Source organism: Spermophilus citellus, assembly GCF_964194105.1.
Source record: "Spermophilus citellus genome assembly, chromosome: 11".
NCBI lineage: Eukaryota > Metazoa > Chordata > Mammalia > Rodentia > Sciuridae > Spermophilus > Spermophilus citellus.
This window is the reverse complement of record NC_138192.1, coordinates 84,253,470-84,277,926: the sequence shown is the minus strand read 5'-3', so window position 1 is coordinate 84,277,926 and position 24,457 is coordinate 84,253,470. Positions and strand designations below refer to the sequence as shown.

Sequence of the window (24,457 nt, the reverse complement as noted above, 5' to 3'; positions counted from 1 at the left end):
TTTGTACATTCTGGATATTAGGGCTCTATCTGAGGTGTGGGGGGTAAAAATTTGTTCCCAGGATGTAGGCTCTCTATTTACCTCTTTTATTGTTTCTCTTGCTGAGAAAAAACTTTTTAGTTTAAGTAAGTCCCATTTGTTTATTCTTGTTATTAACTCTTGGGCTATGGGTGTCCTATTAAGGAATTTGGAGCCCGACCCCACAATATGTAGATCATAGCCAACTTTTTCTTCTATCAGACGCAGTGTCTCTGATTTGATATCTAGCTCCCTGATCCATTTTGAGTTAATTTTTGTGGATGGCGAGAGAAAGGGATTCAATTTCATTTTGTTGCATATGGATTTCCAATTTTCCCAACACCATTTGTTGAAGATGCTATCCTTCCTCCATTGCATGCTTTTAGCCCCTTTATCAAATATAAGATAATTGTAACTTTGTGGATTAGTCTCTGTGTCCTCTATTCTGTACCATTGGTCCACCTGCCTGTTTTGGTACCAGTACCATGCTGTTTTTGTTACTATTGCTTTGTAGTACAGTTTGACCTCTGGTATCGCTATACCTCCAGATTCACACTTCCTGCTTAGAATTGCTTTTGCTATTCTGGGTCTTTTGTTTTTCCATATGAATTTCATGATTGCTTTGTCTATTTCTACAAGAAATGCCGTTGGGATTTTGATTGGCATCGCATTAAACCTGTAGAGAACTTTGGGTAATATTGCCATTTTGATGATGTTAGTTCTGCCTATCCATGAACAGGGTACATTTTTCCATCTTCTGAGATCTTCTTCTATCTCTCTCTTTAGGGTTCTGTAGTTTTCATTGCATAAATCTTTCACCTCTTTTGTTAGGTTGATTCCCAAGTATCTTATTTTCTTTGAGGATATTGTGAATGGAGTGATTTTCTTTATTTCCATTTCAGAGGTTTTGTTGCTGATATACAGGAATGCCTTTGATTTATGCGTGTTGATTTTATAACCTGCCACTTTGCTGAATTCATTTATTAACTCTAGCAGCTTCTTTGTAGACTCTTTTGGGTCTGTTAAGTACACATCTCTTGGAGTTCTTACCTCAAAAAAAGAAAAAACCAACAAATAAATGAACTCACACAACACCTCAAAAACCTAGAAAAGGAAGAACAAAACAACAGCAAATGTAGTAGAAGACAAGAAATAATTAAAATTAGAGCAGAAATCAACGAAATTGAAACAAAAGAAACCATTGAAAAAATTGATAAAACTAAAAGTTGGTTCTTTGAAAAAATAAATAAGATAGACAAGCCCTTAGCCATGCTAATGAAAAGAAGAAGAGAGAGAACTCAAATTACTAACATACGGGATGAAAAAGGCAATATCACAATAGACACTACAGAAATACAGAAGATAATTAGAAAGTATTTTGAAACCCTATATTCCAATAAAATAGAAGATAGTGAAGATATCGATAAATTTCTTAAGGCATATGGTTTGCCCAGATTGAGACAGGAAGACACACACAATTTAAACAGACCAATAACAAACGAAGAAATAGAAGAAGCCATCAAAAGACTACCAACCAAGAAAAGCCCTGGACCGGATGGGTATACAGTGGAGTTCTACAAAACCTTCAAAGAAGAATTAATACCAATACTTTTCAAGCTATTTCAAGAAATAGAAAAAGAAGGAGCTCTTCCAAATTCATTCTATGAGCCCCACATCACTTTGATCCCAAAACCAGACAAAGATACTTCAAAGAAAGAAAACTACAGACCAATAGCTCTAATGAACTTGGATGCAAAAATTCTCAATAAAATTCTGGGGAATCGAATACAAAAACATATCAGAAAACTTGTGCACCATGATCAAGTAGGATTCATTCCTGGGATGCAAGGCTGGTTCAATATACGGAAATCAATAAATGCTATTCACCACATCAATAGACTTAAAGACAAGAACCATATGATCATCTCGATGGATGCAGAAAAAGCATTTGACAAAGTACAGCATCCCTTTATGTTCAAAACACTAGAAAAACTAGGGTAACAGGAATTTACCTCAACATTGTAAAAGCTATATATGCTAAACCTCAGGCTAGCATCATCCTAAACGGAGAAAAACTGAAGGCATTCCCTCTAAAATCTGGAACAAGACAGGGATGCCCTCTATCACCACTTCTATTCAATTTAGTTCTCGAAGTACTAGCCAGAGCAATTAGACAGACAAAAGAAATTAAAGGCATAAAAATAGGAAAAGAAAAAATTCTACCCTAATTCTGTATGCTAGGCACTTCATTATAACGTGTCTTGGTGTAAATCTGTTGTAATTTTGAACATTTGGTGTTCTATAGGCCTCTTGTATTTGATTTTCCAATTCATTCTTCATGTTTGGGAAATTTTCTGATATTATTTCATTGAAGAAATTGTGCATTCATTTGGTTTGAATCTCTGAACCTTCCACTATCCCAATAAATTTTAAATTTGGTTTTTTGATGGTATTCCATAATTCTTGGATATTCTCTTCATGGTTTCTCTTATTGTTTCTTTCACTTCAATGATTTGATTTTTTTTTCTTTTTCTTTTTTTAAGAATCTCTATGTCTTTCTTGAAGTATTCTTTTGCTACCTATATTTGCTCTCTTATCTCTTTTTTGCAGTGATCAATTTTTGCCTGTATCTGCTCATTTAGGTGGTTCTTTAATTCCCAAATCTTTTTAGTTATGTATATTCTGAACTCCTTCTTCAACATTTCACCTACTGCTCTATCTATGGATTCGATTGTTGTAGTATCTTGGTTTGTTTGGGGCACTTTTCTCGCTTTTTTTTTTTTTCATGATGTCTATGTGTCTTTCTCTATTGCAGTGTAGATCCAAGGTATGGCAGCTTCTGCCCAATTGTCTTATAGTGTCCCTACAGGTCACCAATACCTTACCTTTAGGTGGGAGATCAATATTATAGCATCCAATGTACCCAGTCTGCAACCATAGATCAATTAGCTTCTATTTTAACACTTACAGTTTTATCACTATAATCAGAAATGATGAATTCAGGTGTCTTCTACAATATAGTCAATAGGTCTGTGTAATTGTTTGCAGTTTCTAATGGTAGAAGGAGATATTGAGGGTTTGGCTGAGATGCTTATGAGGTAGGATGGGAGAATATAGAATTAGATTATATGACGAGTGCGAGGGTAATCATGAGAAGTTGGTTGTTAGTAGGAGAAACAAGAGAGAGGCAATCCCACACAAGACTCCGTTATCTCAGCAACAGGATAAATGTTAGCACCCCTAGTAGAGATACCTCTGCTGCAGCTAGACCCACAGGGACTTTGGTGACGTCTTACCAGATCCTTATTGTTGTCCCTTGATAGAAACAGCAATATTCCAGTTTCGTGGCAGCGACAGCCTCAAGCCTATATTTACCCTGATGTTGGGCTGTGAAGCCACACTTTGGTGCCTCCCCATGCAGGTGCTGGGGCAGGCCTCTCTCTGGGTCTTAAATATTATTTTTAGTTGTAGTTGGACATTTATTTATTTATTTTTATGTGGTGCTGAGGATCAAACCCAGTGCCTCACACATGCTAGATGAGCCCTCTACCGCTGAGCCACAAGGCCAGTCCAGGATTTTATTCTTTTCAAAGCCTGCATAATATTCCATTGCAATGTTTATACCACTTTCTTTATCCATTTCTTTATTACTGGACACTTAGGTTGACCCCATATGTTGGCTATTGTGAACAATGCTGCAATGAACAGTATCTCTTTGACATACTGATGAAATGAAATATCCAGTAGTGGGATTGCTGATTCACATAGTAGTTCTATTCTCTGTTTTTTTTGAGGAACCTCCATAATATTTTCCATACCAACTATACCATTTTGCATTTCCAATAAAAAGTACATAAGATTCAAATTTCTTTACATCCTGGACACTTTTTTTTTATAACAGCCATCCTGATGGGTGTGAGGTGATATCTCATTGTGTTTTAAATTTCATTTCTGATTAGTGATACTTAACCTTGTTTTTCATATACCTTTTGGCTATTTGTATGTCTTCTTTGGAGAAATGACTATTCTAAATCTTTGCCCATTTTTTTAAATATTTATTTTCTAGTTTTCGGCAGACACAACATCTTTGTTTGTATGTGGTGCTGAGGATCGAACCTGGGCCCCACCCATGCCAGGCGAGCACGCTACCGCTTGAGCCACATCCCCAGCCCAATCTTTGCCCATTTTAAAGACATTTTAAATCTTCTTTTTTCTTGACTTATTTTTACTTCCTTGTATGTAGTTAGTGTGCTATATATACCATGCTTTATATACATGATTACATGCATTATATTTATAAATATATGATGGAAGTTCCCTACTATTATAATGGAGCTGAAAAATTCCTATTACTTAGTGAATATGCAGCTGAAAAGAGAGGCAGAAGAAAAGAAACTGCAGGAGAAGGAAAAGAACCACCTCTAAATTCACAGCAAAGGAGGAAGTATTTGCAGATCTCAATAAGCTTCTCAAAAAGTTTGAAAACATGGACCCAAACCCCCAAAGGTTTATATTAATAGAGATGGATCTTCATGGTGCATTATATTACTTTGGCTACTTGGTGTCTTTGGTGGTTCCATATGAATTTTAATATATTTTTCCTATTTAAAAAAAAAGCTATTAGAATTTCAATAGGGATTACTTTGAATCTATAAATTGCTTTGGGTAGTATGGACATCTCAGCAATATCCATTCTCCCAGTTCATAAACATGAGGTATCTATTTGTCTCATCTCCAGTTTCTTTCATCAGTGTTTTGTAGTTTTCAGTGTAAAGTTTTTTCACTCCCTTGGTTTAATTTATTTCTAAGTACTTTTGGAGGGCAGATATTGTAAATAGGATTATTTATTTCTTTTCACGTAGTTTGTTGTAAGTGCATATAGAAACACTACTGATTTTTGTATGTTGCTTTTTGTACCCTGAAATTTTACCAAATTTGTTCATTACTTCTAAGATTTTTGGTGAAGTCTTTATGTGTTTTCTATGTATAAGATCATGTTCCTAGCAACAGTGACAATTAAACTTTTTCCTTTCCAGTTTGTAATTTCTTTCTCTTAAATAACTGCTCTGGCTAGAACTTCCAGTATTATTTTGAATATAAGGGGTTCAAGTAGGCATCCTTGTGTTGTTCCTGATGGGCATCAATGTTTTTTTTTCTATTTTTTTTTATTGGATGTTCACAACATTACAAAGCTCACGACAAATCATATTTCATAGATTAGAATCAAGTGGGTTATGAACTCCCATTTTTACCCCAAATACAGATTGCAGAATCACATCGGTTACACATCACATTTTTACATACTGCCATATTAGTGACTATTGTATTCTGCTACCTTTCCTATCCTCTACTATCCCCCCTCCCCTCCCCTCCCATCTTTTCTCTCTACCCCATCTACTGTAATTCATTTCCCTCCATGTTTGTTATCCCATTCCCCTCGTAAACTCTTATATGTAATTTTGTATAACAATGAGGGTCTCCCTCCATTTCCATGTGATTTACCTTTTTTTCTCCCTTTCCCTCCCACCTCATGTCTGTGTTTAATGCTAATCTTTTCTTCCTGCTCATCCTCCCTGTTCTGTTCTTAGTTGCTCTCATTATATCAAAGAAGACATTTGGTATTTGTTTTTTAGGGATTGGCTAGCTTCACTAAGCATAATCTGCTCTAGTGCCATCCATTTCCCTGCAAATTCCGTGATTTTGTCATTTTTTAGTGCTGTGTAATACTCCATGGTGTATAAATGCCACTTTTTTTTTATCCATTCATCTATTGAAGGGCATCTGGGTTGATTCCACAGTCTAGCAATTGTGAATTGTGCTGCTATGAACATCGATGTGGCAGTATCCCTGTAGTGTGCTCTTTTAAGGTCTTGAGGAAATAGTCCGAGTAGGGCAATAGCTGGGTCAAATGGTGGTTCCATTCCCAGCTTTCCCAGGAATCTCCATACTGCTTTCCAAATTGGCCGCACCCGTTTGCAGTCCCACCAGCAGTGTACAAGAGTACCCTTTTCCCCACATCCTCTCCAGCACTTGTTGTTGTTTGACTTCATCATGGCTGCCAATCTTACTGGGGTGAGGTGGTATCTTAGGGTGGTTTTGATTTGCATTTCCTTGACTGCTAGAGATGGTGAGCATTTTTTCATGTACTTGTTGATTGATTGTATGTCCTCCTCTGTGAAGTGTTTGTTCATGTCCTTGGCCCATTTGTTGATTGGGTTGTTTGTTTTCTTATTGTCTAATTTTTTGAGTTCTTTGTATACTCTGGATATTAGGGCTCTATCTGAAGTGTGAGGAGTAAAAATTTGTTCCCAGGATGTAGGCTCCCTATTTACCTCTCTTATTGTTTCTCTTGCTGAGAAAAAACTTTTCAGTTTAAGAAAGTCCCATTTGTTGATTCTTGTTATTAACTCTTGTGCTATGGGTGTCCTATTAAGGAATTTTGAGCCCGTCCCCACAATCTGTAGATCGGAGCCAACTTTTTCTTCTATCAGACGGAGAGTCTCTGATTTGATATCTAGCTCCTTTATCCACTTTGAGTTGACTTTTGTGCATGGCGAGAGGAGGGGATTCAGTTTCATTTTGTTGCATATGGATTTCCAGTTTTCCCAACACCATTTGTTGAAGATGCTATCCTTTCTCCATTGCATGTTTTTAGCTCCTTTATCAAATATAAGATAGTTGTAGCTTTGTTGTTTAGTCTCTGTGTCCTCTATTCTGTACCATTGGTCCACCCGCCTATTCTGGTACCAGTACCATGCTGTTTTTATTACTATTGCTCTGTAATATAGTTTGAAATCTGGTATCGCTATACCACCTGATTCACACTTCCTGCTTAGAATTCATTTTGCTATTCTGGGTCTTTTATTTTTCCATATGAATTTCATGATTGCTTTATCTATTTCTACAAGAAATGCCATTGGGATTTTAATTGGCTTTGCATTGAACCTATAGAGAACTTTTGGTAATATCGCCATTTTGATGATGTTAGTTCTGCCTATCCATGAACAGGGTATATTTTTCCATCTTCTAAGATCCTCTTCTATTTCTTTCTTTAGGGTTCTGTAGTTTTCATTGTATAGGTCTTTCACCTCTTTTGTTAGGTTGATTCCCAAGTATTTTATTTTTTTTGAGGATATTGTGAATGGAGTGTTTTTCCTCATTTCCGTTTCAGAAGTTTTGTCGCTGATATACAGAAATGCCTTTGATTTATGTGTGTTGATTTTATATCCTACCACTTTGCTGAATTCATTTATTAGTTCTAGTAGTTTTTTTGTAGACCCTTTTGGGTCTTCTAGGTATAGAATCATGTCATCCGCAAATAGTGATAATTTAAGTTCTTCTTTTCCTATTTTTATGCCTTTAATTTCTTTCGTCTGTCTAATTGCTCTGGCCAGTGTTTCGAGAACTATATTGAATAGAAGTGGTGATAGGGGGCATCCCTGTCTTGTTCCAGATTTTAGAGGGAATGCCTTCAATTTTTCTTCATTCAGAATGATGCTAGCCTGAGGCTTGGCATAGATAGCTTTTACAATGTCGAGGTAAGTTCCTGTTATCCCTATTTTTTCTAATGTTTTGAACATAAAGGGATGCTGTACTTTGTCAAATGCTTTCTCTGCGTCTATCGAGATGATCATATGGTTCTTATCTTTAAGCCTATTGATGTGGTGAATAACATTTATTGATTTCCGTATATTGAACCATCCTTGCATCCCAGGGATGAATCCTACTTGATCATGGTGCACAATTTTTTTGATATGCCTTTGTATCCAATTCGCCAGAATTTTATTGAGAATTTTTACATCTAGGTTCATTAGAGATATTGGTCTGTAGTTTTCTTTCTTTGAGGTGTCTTTGTCTGGTTTCGGAATCAGGGTGATGTTGGCCTCATAGAATGAATTTGGAAGAGCTCCCTCTTTTTCTATTTCCTGAAATAACTTGAAAAGTATTGGTATTAATTCTTCTTTAAAGGTTTTGTAGAACTCCGCTGTATACCCATCTGGTCCTGGGCTTTTCTTGGTTGGAAGTTTTTTTATTGCTTCTTCTATTTCATCTATTGATATTGGTCTATTTAAGTTGTGAGTTTCCTCCTGACTCAGTCTGGGCAAATCATATGACTTAAGGAATTTATCGATGTCTTCACTTTCTTCTATTTTATTGGAATATAGGTTTTCAAAATAATTTCTAATTGCTTTCTGTATTTCTGAAGCGTCTGTTGTAATATTGCCTTTTTCATCCCGTATGTTAGTGATTTGACTTCTCTCTCTTCTTCTCTTCGTTAGTATGGCTAGGGGTCTGTGGATCTTATTTATTTTTTCAAAGAACCAACTTTTTGTTTTGTTAATTTTTTCAATAGTTTCTTTTGTTTCAATTTCATTGATTTCTGCTCTGATTTTAATTAGTTCTTGCCTTCTGCTACATTTGCTATTGTTTTGCTCTTCCTTTTCTAGGGCTTTGAGATGAAGTGTGAGCTCATTTATTTGTTGGTTTTTCCTTTTTTTGAGGAATGACCTCCAGGCGATGAATTTCCCTCTTAAAACTGCTTTCATTGTGTCCCATAGATTCCGATATGTTGTGTCTGTATTTTCATTTATTTCTAAGAATTTTTTTATTTCCTCCTTTATGTCTTCTGTAACCCATTGATCATTCAGTAACGTATTTTTCATTGTCCATGTGATGTAGGATTTTTCCTTCCTTCTTTTATCATTGATTTCCAGTTTCATTCCATTATGATCTGATAAAGTGCATGGTATTATCTCAACCCCTTTATATTTACTGAGGGTTGCCCTATGGCATAATATATGATCTATTTTTGAGAAGGTTCCATGTGCTGCTGAGAAAAAAGTATAACCACTTGATAATGGTTGATATATTCTATATATGTCAGTTAAGTCTAGTTTATTGATTGTGATATTGAGGTCAATAGTTTCTTTATTCAACTTTTGTTTGGAGGATTTGTCCAATGGTGAGAGAGGTGTGTTGAAGTCACCCATGATTATTGTGTTGTGGTCTATTTGATTCTTGAACTTGAGGAGAGTTTGTTTTATGAACGTCGCAGCGCCATTATTTGGTGCATAAATATTGATAATTGTTATGTCTTGTTGGTGAATGGTTCCTTTTAACAGTATATAATGTCCTTCCTTATCCCTTTTGATTAACTTAGTCTTGAAGTCGATTTTATTCGATATGAGAATGGCCATACCTGCTTGCTTACGAGGACCGTGTGCTTGGTATATTTTTTCCCAACCTTTTACCTTGAGCCTGTGTATGTCTTTTCCAATCAGATGTGTCTCCTGGAGGCAGCATATTGTTGGATTTGTTTTTTTAATCCATGTTACCAGCCTATGTCGCTTTATTGGAGAGTTTAAGCCATTAATGTTTAGAGTTACTATTGATATATGGTTTGTACTTCCTGCCATTATGATTATTTATCTCTCTTTTTTTTTTTCCTAATTTAGTTTGTTTCTCCATGATTAGCTTTCCCCCCATCCTCTGTCTTTACCGAGGTACTTCCTGCTGATGGTTTTGGTTATTGTTTTCCATTTCTTCCTCGTGTAGAGTTTTGCTCAAGACGCTTTGCAATGCTGGTTTTCTGGCTACAAATTCTTTTAGCTTTTGTTTATCATGAAAGATTTTTATTTCGTTGTCATACCTGAAGCTTAATTTTGCTGGATACAGAATTCTTGTTTGGCATCCATTGTCTTTCAGTGTTTGAAATACGTTGTTCCAGGATCTTCTCGCTTTCAGCATCTGTGATGAAAAATCCGCTGTCAACCTTATTGGTTTACCCCTAAATGTAATCTGCCTTTTTTCTCTTGTAGCTTTTAATATTTTCTCTTTGCTCTGTATATTGGATAGCTTCATAACAATGTGTCTTGGCGTTGGTCTACTGTGATTTTGTGTGCTCGGTGTCCTGTATGCATCTACAATTTGTATATCTGTTTCCTTTTTTATTTCTGGAAAGTTTTCTGTAATTATTTCCTTCAGCAAGTTACTCATTCCCTTGGCATGAATCTCTGTGCCTTCCTCTATCCCGATGACTCGTAAGTTTGGTTTATTTAAGTTATCCCAAATCTCTTGGATGTTTTTCTCATGATTTTTTACCAGCCTATCTGAGTTGGCTAGACTCTTTTCAAGATGATATATTTTGTCTTCATTATCTGACGTTCTGGCTTCTACTTGCTCCACTCTGTTAGTGATACTCTCGATTGAGTTTTTAATTTGGTTTATCATTCCCTTCATTTCTAGAATTATTGTTTGATTTTTTTTTATAATGTCTATCTCCTGATAAAGATGCTTAACTTCTTCTTTTATCTGTTTATGTAATTCATTTTCAATGTGATCTTTAAGGTTCCTTTCCATTTGTCTAAGGTGTTCCTTGAATTCTTTATATGGCCATTTTTCTGATGACTCCAGGTCCTCCTGAATATTTAGGCTGTCTTTCATTGTTTGTACTCCTTTTCTTCCTTGCTTTTTTATGCTCATGATACTTCTTGTTCTGTTTGACTGCTGAGTTACTGTTTACTCTTATAAATTTATTTGATGCTTGGGAGGAGAGGTATTAGAAGGGAAGGGAAGAAGTCATAATTCCCGGCAGGTCTCCTTTCAGCGGAATTTTGCTAGAAGTTCCTCAGTAGGAAGAATCTAGGTGTATTAATGGGTCTTTCTGATCCCGTTAATGTGGAGATACTGAAAGTGCTGCTTCCAGAATCTGGTGAGGCATTCACATCGCAGAGCAAAGAACGGCATCAATGTTTTAATAAGCACGTGGGTGTTGTCATTTCTCTTTCACTGTGGGCTATACTTTGATAATAAGGATTAGACAGACCCTAGTTTGCCTTTTGGTGAATCATTTGGAACCAATCTAAGAACTGGTTAGGGCAAATTTTCTTTGCATCATTACTAGAGATCTGGCTAAATTATGTATATTTGTTATTAGTAATTGAAATATGGTTTTTAATGATTAATGCTTAGATAGAAACCTAATAATTAATAGTAATGATGTCTTGGTGGATAATGGCTGAGATGCCTCAGTTTCTCCAACTGAGCACTTAAGAATATAGTTTCAAGTGTTACAAGTAGGATCCTGTCTGACAGCACAGGGAAGCATCCAATAACCCAACACAGGAGCAGGCTAATTACTAATTTTGTAATTAGTAATTAGCACACCATACCAGTGGTTTTGAAACTCTCAGCTATTATTGGACTTATTATCTGTTATTTAATGCAAGAAAAATCTGTAGCTTAATTCACTATTTTTAGTACTTTTAACCCCTTTGAGCCTCTTGGAAATGAGAAAGGCTAGTTAGTATTTCTCCTCCTGAGATAGGCCTTTGTACCTGATTTCAGTCCCACATAGATGTTATAGGGGCCTAATTTGGGGAACTCTTTTTTTCTATAGGCTGGTGGGGGGAAATCCTTGTGAGTCTTAAATTATCCTAGTAACTGTGACAATGAGAAATTTATTACTTATTGCCTCAGATATAGATTTTTATACCTTAGAAAATAATCCAAAATTAAATACTTCCTTCATATAGGACACCATCTTTTTTTTTTTTTTGGTCAAATAATAGGTAGGAGTCCCATTTGGGTGGTAGCTTATCTCTAAGGCTCATTAAATATATTTAGAGAATACCCATTCAAGTTTATAATATTAAATTTTTGTCTTATCTATTATTTGGATTTTTAAATTTATTTATGCATTTGTCACTACTCTCTAGAAACCCTTCTGCTGTTGGTGCTCATTTTGGTATAAAAGCTAAAGACCATTCATTAAAGTTGGGGGTTTGATGTAGCAAGAATTTGGGAGAGGGTAGGAAAATGGGTATTCATTTTAAAAAAAAACTAAGTAGGAACTGTATACTGTTTGCTCATTTTAAAATCATTTGAAAGTTCAACAAATAACACAGTACATATTTGATGCACATTTATGCAGTCAGGGGAAAGCAGTACTTTCATTGATGTTTCCATTAACTTTTCTGATGTTATAAATTTCCATTAATTTTTAGTCTGAACATTACATAGTGACATTTATATAAAATAAGAGCAGATGTTAATTTAAAACATATGCCATACTAATAGTGCATGTTTTAAAAATTGCTTTGGCAGGATCTACTAACATATTGGCACATTCTCTTCATGGGGTCCCTCATGTAGTAACTGCAACTTTGCACATTATAATGGGTAAGAATTCTTCCAAAGAAGTTTGTTTTATAAGGAAGTTTTTATTTATGTAAGAAACACTGTTTTATTTCTGCCAGATGTATCTAAGGAATGGCAAGTTCTTTGTCTCTTGAGATCAGAGAAATGTTTGACTGAAACCAAGAAGTCAATTAGGCAGGGCTTCACTAATTTGGATTACTTATTCAATATATTGTGTTGTAAAGAGTAGTAAATTAAGCTTTACTATAATCTTGATAGAAAAAAAATACTAATGATGTTCAAAACCACATTTTTATAATCAGATCCAGAAGAATCTATGGATATTATTTTAGTATATAACAAACTGTTTTTTTTTTTTTTTTTTTTTAGTATATCAAGACTCTCGGGCTAGGATTATGTTAAAATAAAAAAATTACAAGAAAATTATTTTAACCAGAACACGTCTGTAGTCTATTAATCATCCCAATTTGGAACATTTTATTTTAGAAAAATACAACGCAAAACTACAGTTAAATCTAAGTTTACTTTGTGCATCAACTTCAACATCACTTCCTTAGCTATGTTTTATATGAAATAACAATAAGCTGGCAAATTTACTGCTTTAGGTTTTTCACTTAGAATTTAGAAAAGTTTCAAATGATGTCTATAGTAATTATAGGTAAAGAGAGATGAAGAGAAAGCAAGGATATTCATTGTGGTGTACAGTACCTTGAGATACTATCCCATAGATAAATAAATGTGGTCTCTGATGTTTGCTGCTTTGATAACTACATGTACTTCATTCACTGACTAATATTCAATACAATACTCAGGGCACATACAGCCAGTTGATGTCTGCTCCTTCAGTACCACTGGCAAGCTTCTTCGCTTTGGGTTTTCAGCCATGTTTGGCTTTGGTGGTAGAACTTTGGCTCTTGCAGAAAAATATCGATGGATGTCTCCTAACCAACGGAGAGATTTTGCTGTAATAAAGGCACTAGCAAAACTTGAGTAAGTATTTTTCTTAAACCAAGAATTTTGTTTCATGGGGTCAATGACTATTAATAATAAATTTTATTATTTTAGGCCAGAGGATTGTGAAATATCATTTTTACCACTTAATGGCTCTCAGGATGATCCAAAAAATGCAAGTTAAAACTCAATGTAATAATATCTGTATCCTTTTTTAAAGCATAAAACATTTTGAAATAATTTACTAGACTTGTGATCTTAGGTTATTTTCTTATATACTAAGAGTCAAGAGTATAGGATCACAGACTCCTGCACGTTCTAGTAAGCATATAGTTTGGCTTCTGTCTTCAGGACACATACAACCAGTCGAATCCATTCATTTATTCATTCAACAGCTGTTTGAGTGCCTACTACGTGCTAGACACTTTGGATATATTCATGAGCCTAAACCCAAACAAAACTCGCAATTTTGACCCTCATGAGAATTTTAGTCTAGTATGGAAAACAAATATTAATCAAAGCCAAACTGAGAAAGGGTTCTACTCATGAAAGTAATTGAAAATCATTGTTCCTTATAATACTGTTCTACCATTATATGAATTAACACATTATCAGGTTGGCAGGACAAAATTGCTCATATATTTTCACTTACTATTTAAGAAAATCTTTAATATATACAAGGATGGGTTCTCTAATTTCTTCATATCTAATAGGTACCATGTGCATGTGTGTGTGTGACATGTTTTGTCTCTGTTTTGTTCTCTTTCTTTCAGGAGGGCCCAGGGATTACTCAACTCTGGTAAGTCCAAGAGCAGCACCTCCTTGTGACCTGAGCCAGGCTGTACTGGCATTGTGCTCTGGTGAGGAAAGTAACTAGTCACGTTCATTGCCTTTAGACTGTAATGATCAATGGCAAATTATCCAGGGTCAGTTCTTGAATGTCAGCATTATGGCAATTCCCTGCCTGTGTTCAGAGGCACCTAGAGGCTTGGCACCTAATACCAGGTAAGTAAGCATTTTTATTGAGTTCTTGATATTCTTTTTATAAACCCAATTTTTTCTTTCATGATGCCCAGTTTACCTTTGGCTAGCTAGAAACTGCCTAATAGGTAGTGTCTCTTGGCACGTAAGAGTTTCTAAAGGATTTCTTATCTTTCAGATAACAAAATTTTCTGTAGTAGGTTGAGAAAAACTGTTGAACTAGATATTTTGCCAGATAATCACTGACCTTTTAGTATCACTAAGGCTAAAATCATATTCCTTGGGTTTTCTTGACTTCATCTTGTTATTTCATGCTTACCTTATTTCCTTTGCTTATTTACGTTTTTACTGGTTGTTGAAAACATTACATTCTGATGTTTCTTGTGAATGTCTCTTTCAATCTTAAAGCAAACAGAAATATCCTTAACATGAAAAGGATAGCACATGTGTTTTCATTTGAAACTTTAAAGGAAACATTTCAGTTCCACTTAATGTGAACTATGATGCATAGGATTCCACTACACACATTTTTAGTTAAATAAATTATGAGACATTTTATAAATTTCATCTATAGAGTATAGAAATTGTTGCTCTTGAACATTTTTTGAATCATTGTGCATTATGAGTATGAAAATATCTCTCCCACATTCCAATCTTGTATAGAAAAAAGGATCATGACTGTTGTAAAATAAGGTTTTGTTAGCTTTTCATTGCTGTGACAAAATACCTAAGAAAATCAACTTAAAAGATAAAGATTTATTTTGACTTATGATTTCAGTCCACAGCTGGCTAGCTGGCTTCATTCCTGTAGGCCTGTGGTAAGGCAGAGAATTGTGGTGGAGAATGTGTAGTAGAGAAAAGCTTCTCACTTCATAGTGGCCAGGAAGGAGAGAGAGAAGAGATAGGTAGGAAACAATACATACCCTTCCAAGGGGTGCTCCCAGTGATCTGTTGCCTCTAACTCGGCACACTATCTATATTTTCTACCATCTCCCAGTAGTCCATTCAATTATGAACCCATCAATGGATTAATCCATAAATGAAATCAGAGCTCTGGTGATCCAGTCATTTCTCAAAAGCCTCTGAACATTGCTGAGTTAAGAATCAAGCCTTGGACACAGGAGGCTCTGAGAGACATTTCACACCCAAACTGTAACAACATCAACTCTAGATTTTCTCTGTAGTGGAATAAAAGGATGACTTCTGTACTTTGGCAGTTTATGACATATTAATGATTAGTTTTAACTTCCCTGCAAAATATTTAACCAGAAAAATTAATATCTAGAAAAGGGAGTGATTTTAAAATTCTTCCTTGGTAATTGCTACAAAGGTAATAAACATGTAACCAAAGATAGAGGGGAAAAAAAAGAGAAACTAACAGCATTAATAATAAATACCCAGATGGCAAGGTTCACATTAAGCATGTCTAGTGCAGAAAGTTGGAAGGAGGGTTTTTGAAGCTTGTGTGATTTGGAAATGGAGCCTGGTTGTTTCCTTTCCACATCCTCAGAAATCCTAGACAGTTGTATACTTCCCGAATGGCAGTTTCCTGCTAGACATGAAGATGTGGCTAGCTGGCCCAGAAGCTGCATCCCGCAGTCCTTGAAACAGTGTTTTTCTAACCCTGCTTGTTCAAGGACTTCCAGGGGAGGTAGTCCGGCTGTTTGGGGAGCAATTGATTCATACCTCTTTCAAAGCAACTCCATAAATGTTCAGCTTTCCTGGGACTCTAATGCTGACTCTCCTAGTTTAATCAGTATCGCTGAGCTTTTCAAAGAAGGATGACTAATTATGGATTTCTTCTGTGGCTTATAGGGAAAACATTCCAGTTTTTGTGAAGGCCTTTAGACCGGGCCTCAGGTGACCAGAGATATTAGAGATATAGCTTCTGAATGATTCAGAATAATCAGAGATCCTACTTTCAGCTTTTCTTCCACTTGCAATAAAATATAATATACTGCAAAATAACCTTGGTGCAAATTGGTGTTAGGAACTAATTTTCTTCTACATATTCTAAGAGTAAACACATTGGTATATATGAGACATTTGGAACAGTGCCAGGCACACTGAGTATGTTTCCATTACTAGTAAATATCGAAAAGCAGACATAGGTAATACTTCTCATGTTTATTAAATGACACAATTAGAAAAACAAAGATGTACAATAACACTACCCTGAACATTTTGTTGCTGTTTCCGAAGGGGAAGAGGTGGCATGATAGGTAGAAGGGACACTGGACCCTGGCAATTAAGAGCTTTGGGGCTGGTGGTGATTTTGTTTTTCTCTGTGTCTTTGAGCACATCATTTACACTCTTGTGGTCTTTTTCTTCTACATAAAATGAGTAAACAGTAAGATAATCTCTAAGGTCCCTTACAGCTCTAACCTGAGCTCCCATAAGGCTTAAAGAGCTGTTTTTTTTTTATGTCATATTCTTGGGAGAACTTCATGTTTGCACTGAAATCAGGCTTGAAGTCGTTTGCATGGATTCTGCAAATTGCTTTCTTAAGCAAATGCATTTGTGCATGGCTGTTCTGGCACTAAATCACACCTCTGAATCTCCAGTCTATCATATTGGATGGAATGGGTTAGGCAAGATTAAAATGCTCAGTCATTTAACTGAACATGTGTGGCACAGTTGTTCACTCCATTTCCTCCACCCAGGACCACTTTGATTTATTTCATTTCCTATGTCACTTAGACCTTCTGCCCACAAAATGAATATTTAAATAACACATTAGATTTTAGAAAATGTTGAGCTATGTGTTATACCATTTGTACATGTTAACTATTTTATAATATATCTTTTAAATAAATACAGTGGATTTTAAATTGTGACTTCATAATGTGAATAGGATGCATGATGGTTTGTTTTTTAAAGAGCCCTGATGTAAGAGCTTGCTGAGAAGGAAACAAATGGTTTAGTAAAACTAATTTGAAAAACTCCATCTTTTAAACAATAACACAGCAAGATATGACTCTAAGAGTTTTAGGTAAATTTAATATGGTGATGATTAAGCTATCTTGCCCAATATTTCTAGTAAACAGTATATTTGTTATAAGAAAATGATATGGAGTAGCTTCTGAAGAAGTCTTTTAATAAACTTCTTAATGTCAAATGCAAATGTTTAATTTCAGAATAAACAATGGAAGTATGGCTCTTATAATTGCACGAAACACTTCTCAACCACAATTTATAAAACACCTGAAAAGATATGCCAGTATAAAAAATCAGGTATGGTGCCTTCTTTTTGTTATTTATTTGCAAAGCTATTAATCATGGAGTAAAAGATGCTTCAAGAGTTGACACCAAGCCTTGCCTCATAAAAAGGCTTTATTTTCTTCTGAATACATTAATCTTTTTTTCTTCGATCTGCATTTCATCCAGAGTTTGAAAAATATCCACCAGTGTTAATATAAACTGACTTTTATGAGATATGGGTTATACATTTTTTCCAAATAGAAAATATTGTATTATATTGAAAAGTGAAGCAAATTAAGAATATAATCACACACTCAGTCTGTTCTTCAGAGTGAAAAGTAATGAAATCTGAAGTTGTATCAGCAGTTTTGAATGTATGGTAGCAGGCTGTCCTAAGTTATGCACTTTGGATTTTTCTGACATTTATTTGCAGGTATGCCTATGTTCACTGGTTAAAAAAGATTTCCAAATATGTTTCATAATACACCACTTTCATGCAGACATTATTTTATTCAAAACAAGAACACATAGAGATATATATTTCCACTTAAGTGGTTTAACTTTGAAGAGACAGTAGCTATATTCTTTTGCCAGATTTTTGGACCCAGTATGAGTCTTGAGGTACACAGGTGTGGTTGTAAAACCCTATCTATAGCCTTTTACATTCTAAAGGTATAAAATAATGTTTAGATGTAGTGGAAAAACAACAAATGATGGGAGGATGTAGTATATCTAGCCAATGACCGGCTACTGAATCTTGCTTCCAGACCAGAGCCATTGCCACTTATTAGTGAGATCCTGAGAAGCTCCCATTCTTCCTTCATAATTTCAAACTTCCTTAGGAAGTCCTCAAGCAGTGAGTTTTCATCTATCTATTTTTTTGATAAACATATTGAGTAACCAACTGGATATTTTAGGAAATTCAGACACAATCACACTTTCCTTAAATATAAATCTCTAAGAAGACAAAGGAGACAAGTAGATATAAGACAAGTGATTATAAGCCTAAGTAATATATGTGTGTCTAGGAGAAAAATGTGGATTTAATGATTTTTTAAAGGAATTTATGCATTTTCTGATTTTACTAATTTTTAAATTTTACTTATTTTTAATTTATTACATCATTTTATTTGTTTATTTTAATCATTAAGTTATAAATTGACAAAGTATAACTATCTGTATTTATGTGGTAAGAAGTGATGTTATGATTCATAATACAGTATGGAATGCAAAGGATTTAAGTAGATCTCAAAACAACAACAACAACAACAAATATATGAGTAGTTGATAAGCACATGAAGATACTCAACATCAGTAGTCATTACTGAAATGCAAATTAGTACCACAGGGTGATATGATAACACATGTCTCAGAATAACTGCAAAAGACTAAAGATTCCTGGATTAGTGAGGATGTGGAACAATTTGAACACTGATACATTGGGTTTGGAAATGGGAAACACTTGGGCATTCCTTTAAAAGTTCAAAATGCTTTTACCGTATGACTTGGCAATTTTACTCCCATTCATTCCATCAAGAGAAATGAAAACATGTTCACACAAAGATTTTACTAAATTTTAAACATTAAAATCAACTTTATTTTTCTTACTCCAAAAGCAGCACATATTCCTTGTTTTTGTTTTTTGTTTTTTGTCAGAAAACAGAAACAAGAAAACAAAATGAACAGCATTCAACATCTCTTTTTTTCTAGGGATAATCAACATTATTACCTTGGTATAGATTTTTTTTCCTAATCTTTTTCTATGAAATAAGTACCTGAGAAGTGAGTATTAACTTATTAATGAGAACCTGAGAAGCTCTATTTTAGGGGAGCATCTATTGAATAAATTGTGTATGGAAGATCTCTTTTAAAATTCCCTAAGGAGCAAATTTCTGAGGCAATTTTTATAGACATATTTTTTTTCTCTAGTGAAAATAACTGTCTTCTGATTTCAAAATCAAAGCTTACCTAAAAGAATAAGATATACAGAATATAATGAAAATAGTTCTATATCAGTAGGAAAATGTTTTTAAATGAGATTATGTTATGCAAGATATAATATATTTTTCCATGTACTCAGCCAGTGATTTTTTTTTTTTTTTGGTGGAAGAAATTACGGCCTGTGTGTTTTATTAGATTTTAACTGATTCACATTGCTATTTCCAGAAATTAAAGTTTATGATATTGCTCTATAATTTTTTGCAAAGAAATTCCAAAATGTCTTATATAATGGTATACAGGAAAATTAAATAGAATGATTCCCAAGGCAACTGCTGTCAATGTTAGTTTGATATATTTGTTAAAAGTTATCAATACATATCATACTAACATTGGGAGTGTGTGTGTGCATGTGTATTTGGTCTCTTTCCTTCATAGTGACGTTTTCCAAAAAATGTAAATTACATAAGATTATAAAGACTAGATGAATGTGGGTTTATATAATCTGTTGTATAATTAATAGTAATGCTGGTCTTTAGGAAGGAAAAACATGGTTCTTCCGTCTAAGGAGAGCAACATCTGGATCCCTGAACTCTATTTACCAGGTTAAACAAGTGAATTTTACTATATAATCTGTTGTGGAACAGATTGAGAATCACTTTTGCTTTCCCCATCTTTATAAAATATAGAGTAAAATAACCTAAGTCCTTTCAACTCCATCCTATTGCTGACCCCCTTATCAAAGTTGCCCCATTTCTCATTTTTTTTTATCATTTGGGGTAATTTAACACCCTTAAGTGTTAGTGCTTCCTCAGGATATACTTGCAGCCCTCTTGACATCTCAGGATACACTCTTCTGGGTGATTTCCTTACTCCCTGCTATTTGAAGTGTTCATCTGTGCATCATGTCTCCCAAGGGTCCTGTCTTCTCTTCTGATCAGCAGAGCCCCTATGCCTTCTGTGTGCTGCAATGATTATGGAACCCACAGCATCCTGAGTCCCCATGTCCATAGCTGACCTTATCACTTTCCTCTAGCCACTCCTTCCATATTCCCTGTGCAGGTCAGTGGCACCCCTGCCACCCAACCTGAAGTTACTCTGGACTCCTCTTTCACTCCTTCCTCACAATCTCCCATCAACTACTTCTATTGGATCTCATCTTGAAATTTTTCCTTCATTTGAATTTAAACCTAATCCCTTCTTGCTCCTATTGGCTTCCTTGTTTTGTTTCTCTGGTCTGGTTTTCTGTACTTCCGAGAGGGAGTTTTCTGAAACACATTGGATTTCTCTTCTGCTTCTCCTTGTCATCAGGCTGAGGTCTAATTTTCTCAGTATGGAGTACATGGCCCTTTGTATTCTAGCCCCTGCCTGTGTAACAACCTCCCTCCCATCCGCCACCAGATTCCCTGTGTCTTGGTCATTGTGTTAGTTTTCTAGGACTATCACAACACATAGAATAGGTGGTTTAAACAATAACAAAATTCTGTTTCACAGTTCTGGAGGCTAGAAACTCAAGGTGTCAGCAGGTTTAGTTTCCTGAGAGGCTGTGCTTTAGCTTGCACATGGCTACCTTCTCACTGTGTCCTCCTGTGGTCTTTCCTGGGGATATGTGCATCTCTCTGTGCTTTTGTAAATATTATTTCCTCTCTCCAGAGCTCCTTTCCCTCTCCTCCAGGGCTAAGTCTTCTGTGTTCTCAGCTCACATGGGAAGCTTTCCTCACATGCAGAGCCTCCTGGCCTCTTGTCTTTCTGAGCTCCATGACCTCACTGTCATAGCACTTCTCTGTATAATTTTGATGGCTTCTCTTCTCCCCTTCACTTCAAAACATACCTCACATTGTTTAAAGTTAATCTTTTCTTCCTGCTCTTCCTCCCTACTCTGTTCATAGTTGTTCTCATTATATCAAAGAAGACATTTGGTATTTGTTTTTTAGGGATTGGCTAGCTTCACTAAGCATAATCTGCTCTAGTGCCATCCATTTCCCTGCAAATTCCATGATTTTATCATTTTAGTGCTGCGTAATATTCCATGGTGTATAAATGCCACATTTTTTAATCCATTCATCTATTGAAGGGCATCTGGGTTGGTTCCACAGTCTAGCAATTGTGAATTGTGCTGCTATGAACATCGATGTGGCAGTATCCCTGTAGCATGCTCTTTTAAGGTCTTCAGGGAATAGTCCAAGAAGGGCAATAGCAGGGTCAAATGGTGGTTCCATTCCCAGCTTTCCCAGGAATCTCCAAACTGCTTTCCAAATTGGCCGCACCAATTTGCAGTCCCACCAGCAATGTACAAGTGTACCCTTCTCTCCACATCCTCGCCAGCACTTGTTGTTGTTTGACTTCATAGTGGCTGCCAATCTTACTGGAGTGAGATGGTATCTTAGGGTGGTTTTGATTTGCATTTCTCTGATTGCTAGAGATGGTGAGCATTTTTTCATGTACTTGTTGATTTATTGTATATCCTCCTCTGAGAAGTGTCTGTTCATGTCCTTGGTCCATTTGTTGATTGGGTTATTTGTTATCTTATTGTCTAATTTTTTGAGTTCTTTGTATACTCTGGATATTAGGGCTCTATCTGAAGTGTGAGAAAAGATTAACTTTAAACAGAGACATGAGATGGGAGGGAAAGGGAGAGAAAAGGGAAATTGCATGGAAATGAAGGGAGACCCTCATTGCTATACAAAATTACATATAAGAGGTTGTGAGGGGAATGGGAAAATAAACAAGGAGAGAAATGAATTACAGTAGATGGGGTAGAGAGAGAAGATGTGAGGGAAGGGGAGGGGGGATAGTAGGGATAGGAAAGGTAGCACAATACAACAATTACTAATAGGGCATTATGTAAAATTGTGGATGTGTAACCGACGTGATTCTGCAATCTGAATTTGGGGTAAAATTGGGAGTTCATAACCCACTTCAATCTAATGTATGAAATATGACATGTCAAGAGCTTTGTAATGTTGTGAACAACCAATAAAAAAAAAAAGGAAAAAAAAACATACCTCACACATCATACTGTTGGCTTCCTGAAGTCCCGTTTAACAATGTCTGTGGCTTCATCATTAATAAATTTGAATGGATGACTGGTGCTTCATTCTGAGAGGTGTGATGATTTAAGTTCATAGACTTACTGGCGGTGGATTCAGTTCTTGGCATTTCATAACTTACAGCTTGATCACTCCTGCCTGTCATCATGTGGTGTTCTTTAAGAACATCAGTCATGTAGGGTTAGGACAAACCCTAATGGCTTCACCTTTAATTGAGGACACTACTTCCAAGTAAGGTGACATGCACAATTACTGGAATTAGAACTTGATATTTGGGGGGTGGGTGTAATTTAGCCAATAACAGCCAGTTATATAGATGACTCATTTAAATCACATAATCCTTAAAATAAGTGATTATGTAGAAATCTCTGCAAGTATGAGTCATGTAATTTCTGCCTGATGTGGAAGGTCTACTGTAGTTCTTACAGAGAACAAGCCCCTCGGAGCCTCTCACTCCACCTCTATCAGAATAGCTGATGCTTCCTTATTGTACAATATGAACTGCACAATCTGTTAGATCTTGCTTTTGACATATATAACAATGTTGTGTAAGATATTAGTTTTTTTATTGCCTTTTAAAACTCTGCTTCATTGAGGTTTATATGTGGAATAAGGGGGAAACTATGAAGATAATCTATTAGGGATAAATTTCCTGTTATTTGTCTGAAAACTAAAATGAGCATTTTGTAGTTCTCTTGAAATTATTTGGCTCTTAGTTATTTCAGAGAATACATATACTTTTTCCTTATAGCTTCCTTAAGCAAAGAAGAAAAGTTGCAGGTTTAAGGTTACCTTGTAACATTCTCAAGTGGTCAGTAATCAGTTTTCTTAAAACTGGTGTCATTTTCAGAGTGGGAAGGAGGCAGGGTAACACCTGTGAAAGTTAGATTGTGTTGGCTCTTTGAAGAAATATATACTTCATATTTTATTTCATAATTCTAAGTATGAAGCTTCATCATTGGAGTTTGATTCACCCCAGCTGAACTCCAAGTTAATAAGTCAATGGATTATAAAACTCTTTGGTATCAACAGGTGTATATTAATCCAGTCTTTTATTGGAAGATATACAATATTATGTGCAATTTTTCATAGATAGGAACTATTTGTCATACAGGGTCTATACAATAGACCTAATAGTCAAACCAGCTTCAGGAAAAAGACTCCTTCAACCAAAACAAAAAACAAAACTGAGGATCCCTGGTGGTAGTTTCAAAGCTGTAAAAATATTATCTTGCATCATTTTTACCTGTGAGAGGAGCCACAGTAGACCTTCTTGATTTGCAGTAGCAGTTAGAGATAAAGCCAATATCATGATTATTTGCATTTGTTTTATTTAGTTCAATTTTCCATTTGTTGAGACTTATACTGTTGGAGAAGTAAAAGTTCATCCAAGGAACACCACTAGTGGCTACAGCCCAGAGGAGGATAGACCGCATGAAGCTACTTTAGAAAACAGTTTTCCTTGGAATGTAGATGGGGACTTAATGGAAGTTGCATCTGAGGTCCATGTCAGGTAAGCCTAACTATTTCACTTTTTGTATGTCACCAGTAGACCCAACATTAGTACTGCAGGTAAGCATTATTTCAAAAAGTCAAGCAAGGAAGGAAAAAATGACACATACACAACTTTCAATAGAAAAGTATAACTTCATATTTATTCAGCAACTCTTACATAGTGCAATGGCAATTTTTTAGTTGGGGTTCTATGTTGGCATTCCAAATTATTCTGCATAAACTCCACAGTTAATGTGTCTATAACTTTTATAGTAGATTTTTAATATTTATTTTTAGTTCTCGGCGGACACGACATCTTTGTTGGTATGTGGTGCTGAGGATCGAACCCGGGCCGCATGCATGCCAGGCGAGCACGCTACCGCTTGAGCCACATCCCCAGCCCCTATAGTAGATTTTTAAAAAATGGTTCAAGATCTCAAGGCTTTGTGAAGTCATCTGAATGGTGTATAGTCTTCAGTTTCAGCCATTTTTAATACCATTGCACCTTGTTCAGGAGTTTGCTTTTATAAAGTCTTTACAAAATATTCAACATATTTTACAGAACACTTTTACATATTGGTATATGAGGAGAGCAAATGATACAAACAGATTTAGGAATATAAAAGCTAATTCTTGGTTAAGTGTTATGTTTTAATGGGCAGAAG

The 24,457-nt window shown here is 35.5% G+C and overlaps 1 protein-coding gene across 1 annotated transcript in view; it reads left to right on the top strand.

Moving 5' to 3' along the window:
- Positions 1-24,457, top strand: part of CERKL (CERK like autophagy regulator) — a gene marked incomplete at its 5' end in the record, with an annotated part of 125,128 nt that overhangs the window by 100,324 nt on the left and 347 nt on the right. The window contains 6 exons of the mRNA XM_081262467.1: positions 12,124-12,198; positions 12,990-13,167; positions 13,243-13,307; positions 14,025-14,133; positions 17,247-17,343; positions 23,636-23,811. Of these exons, the coding sequence (XP_081118593.1) occupies positions 12,124-12,198; positions 12,990-13,167; positions 13,243-13,307; positions 14,025-14,133; positions 17,247-17,343; positions 23,636-23,811 (700 nt within the window). The remainder of the gene's footprint in view (positions 1-12,123; positions 12,199-12,989; positions 13,168-13,242; positions 13,308-14,024; positions 14,134-17,246; positions 17,344-23,635; positions 23,812-24,457) is intronic.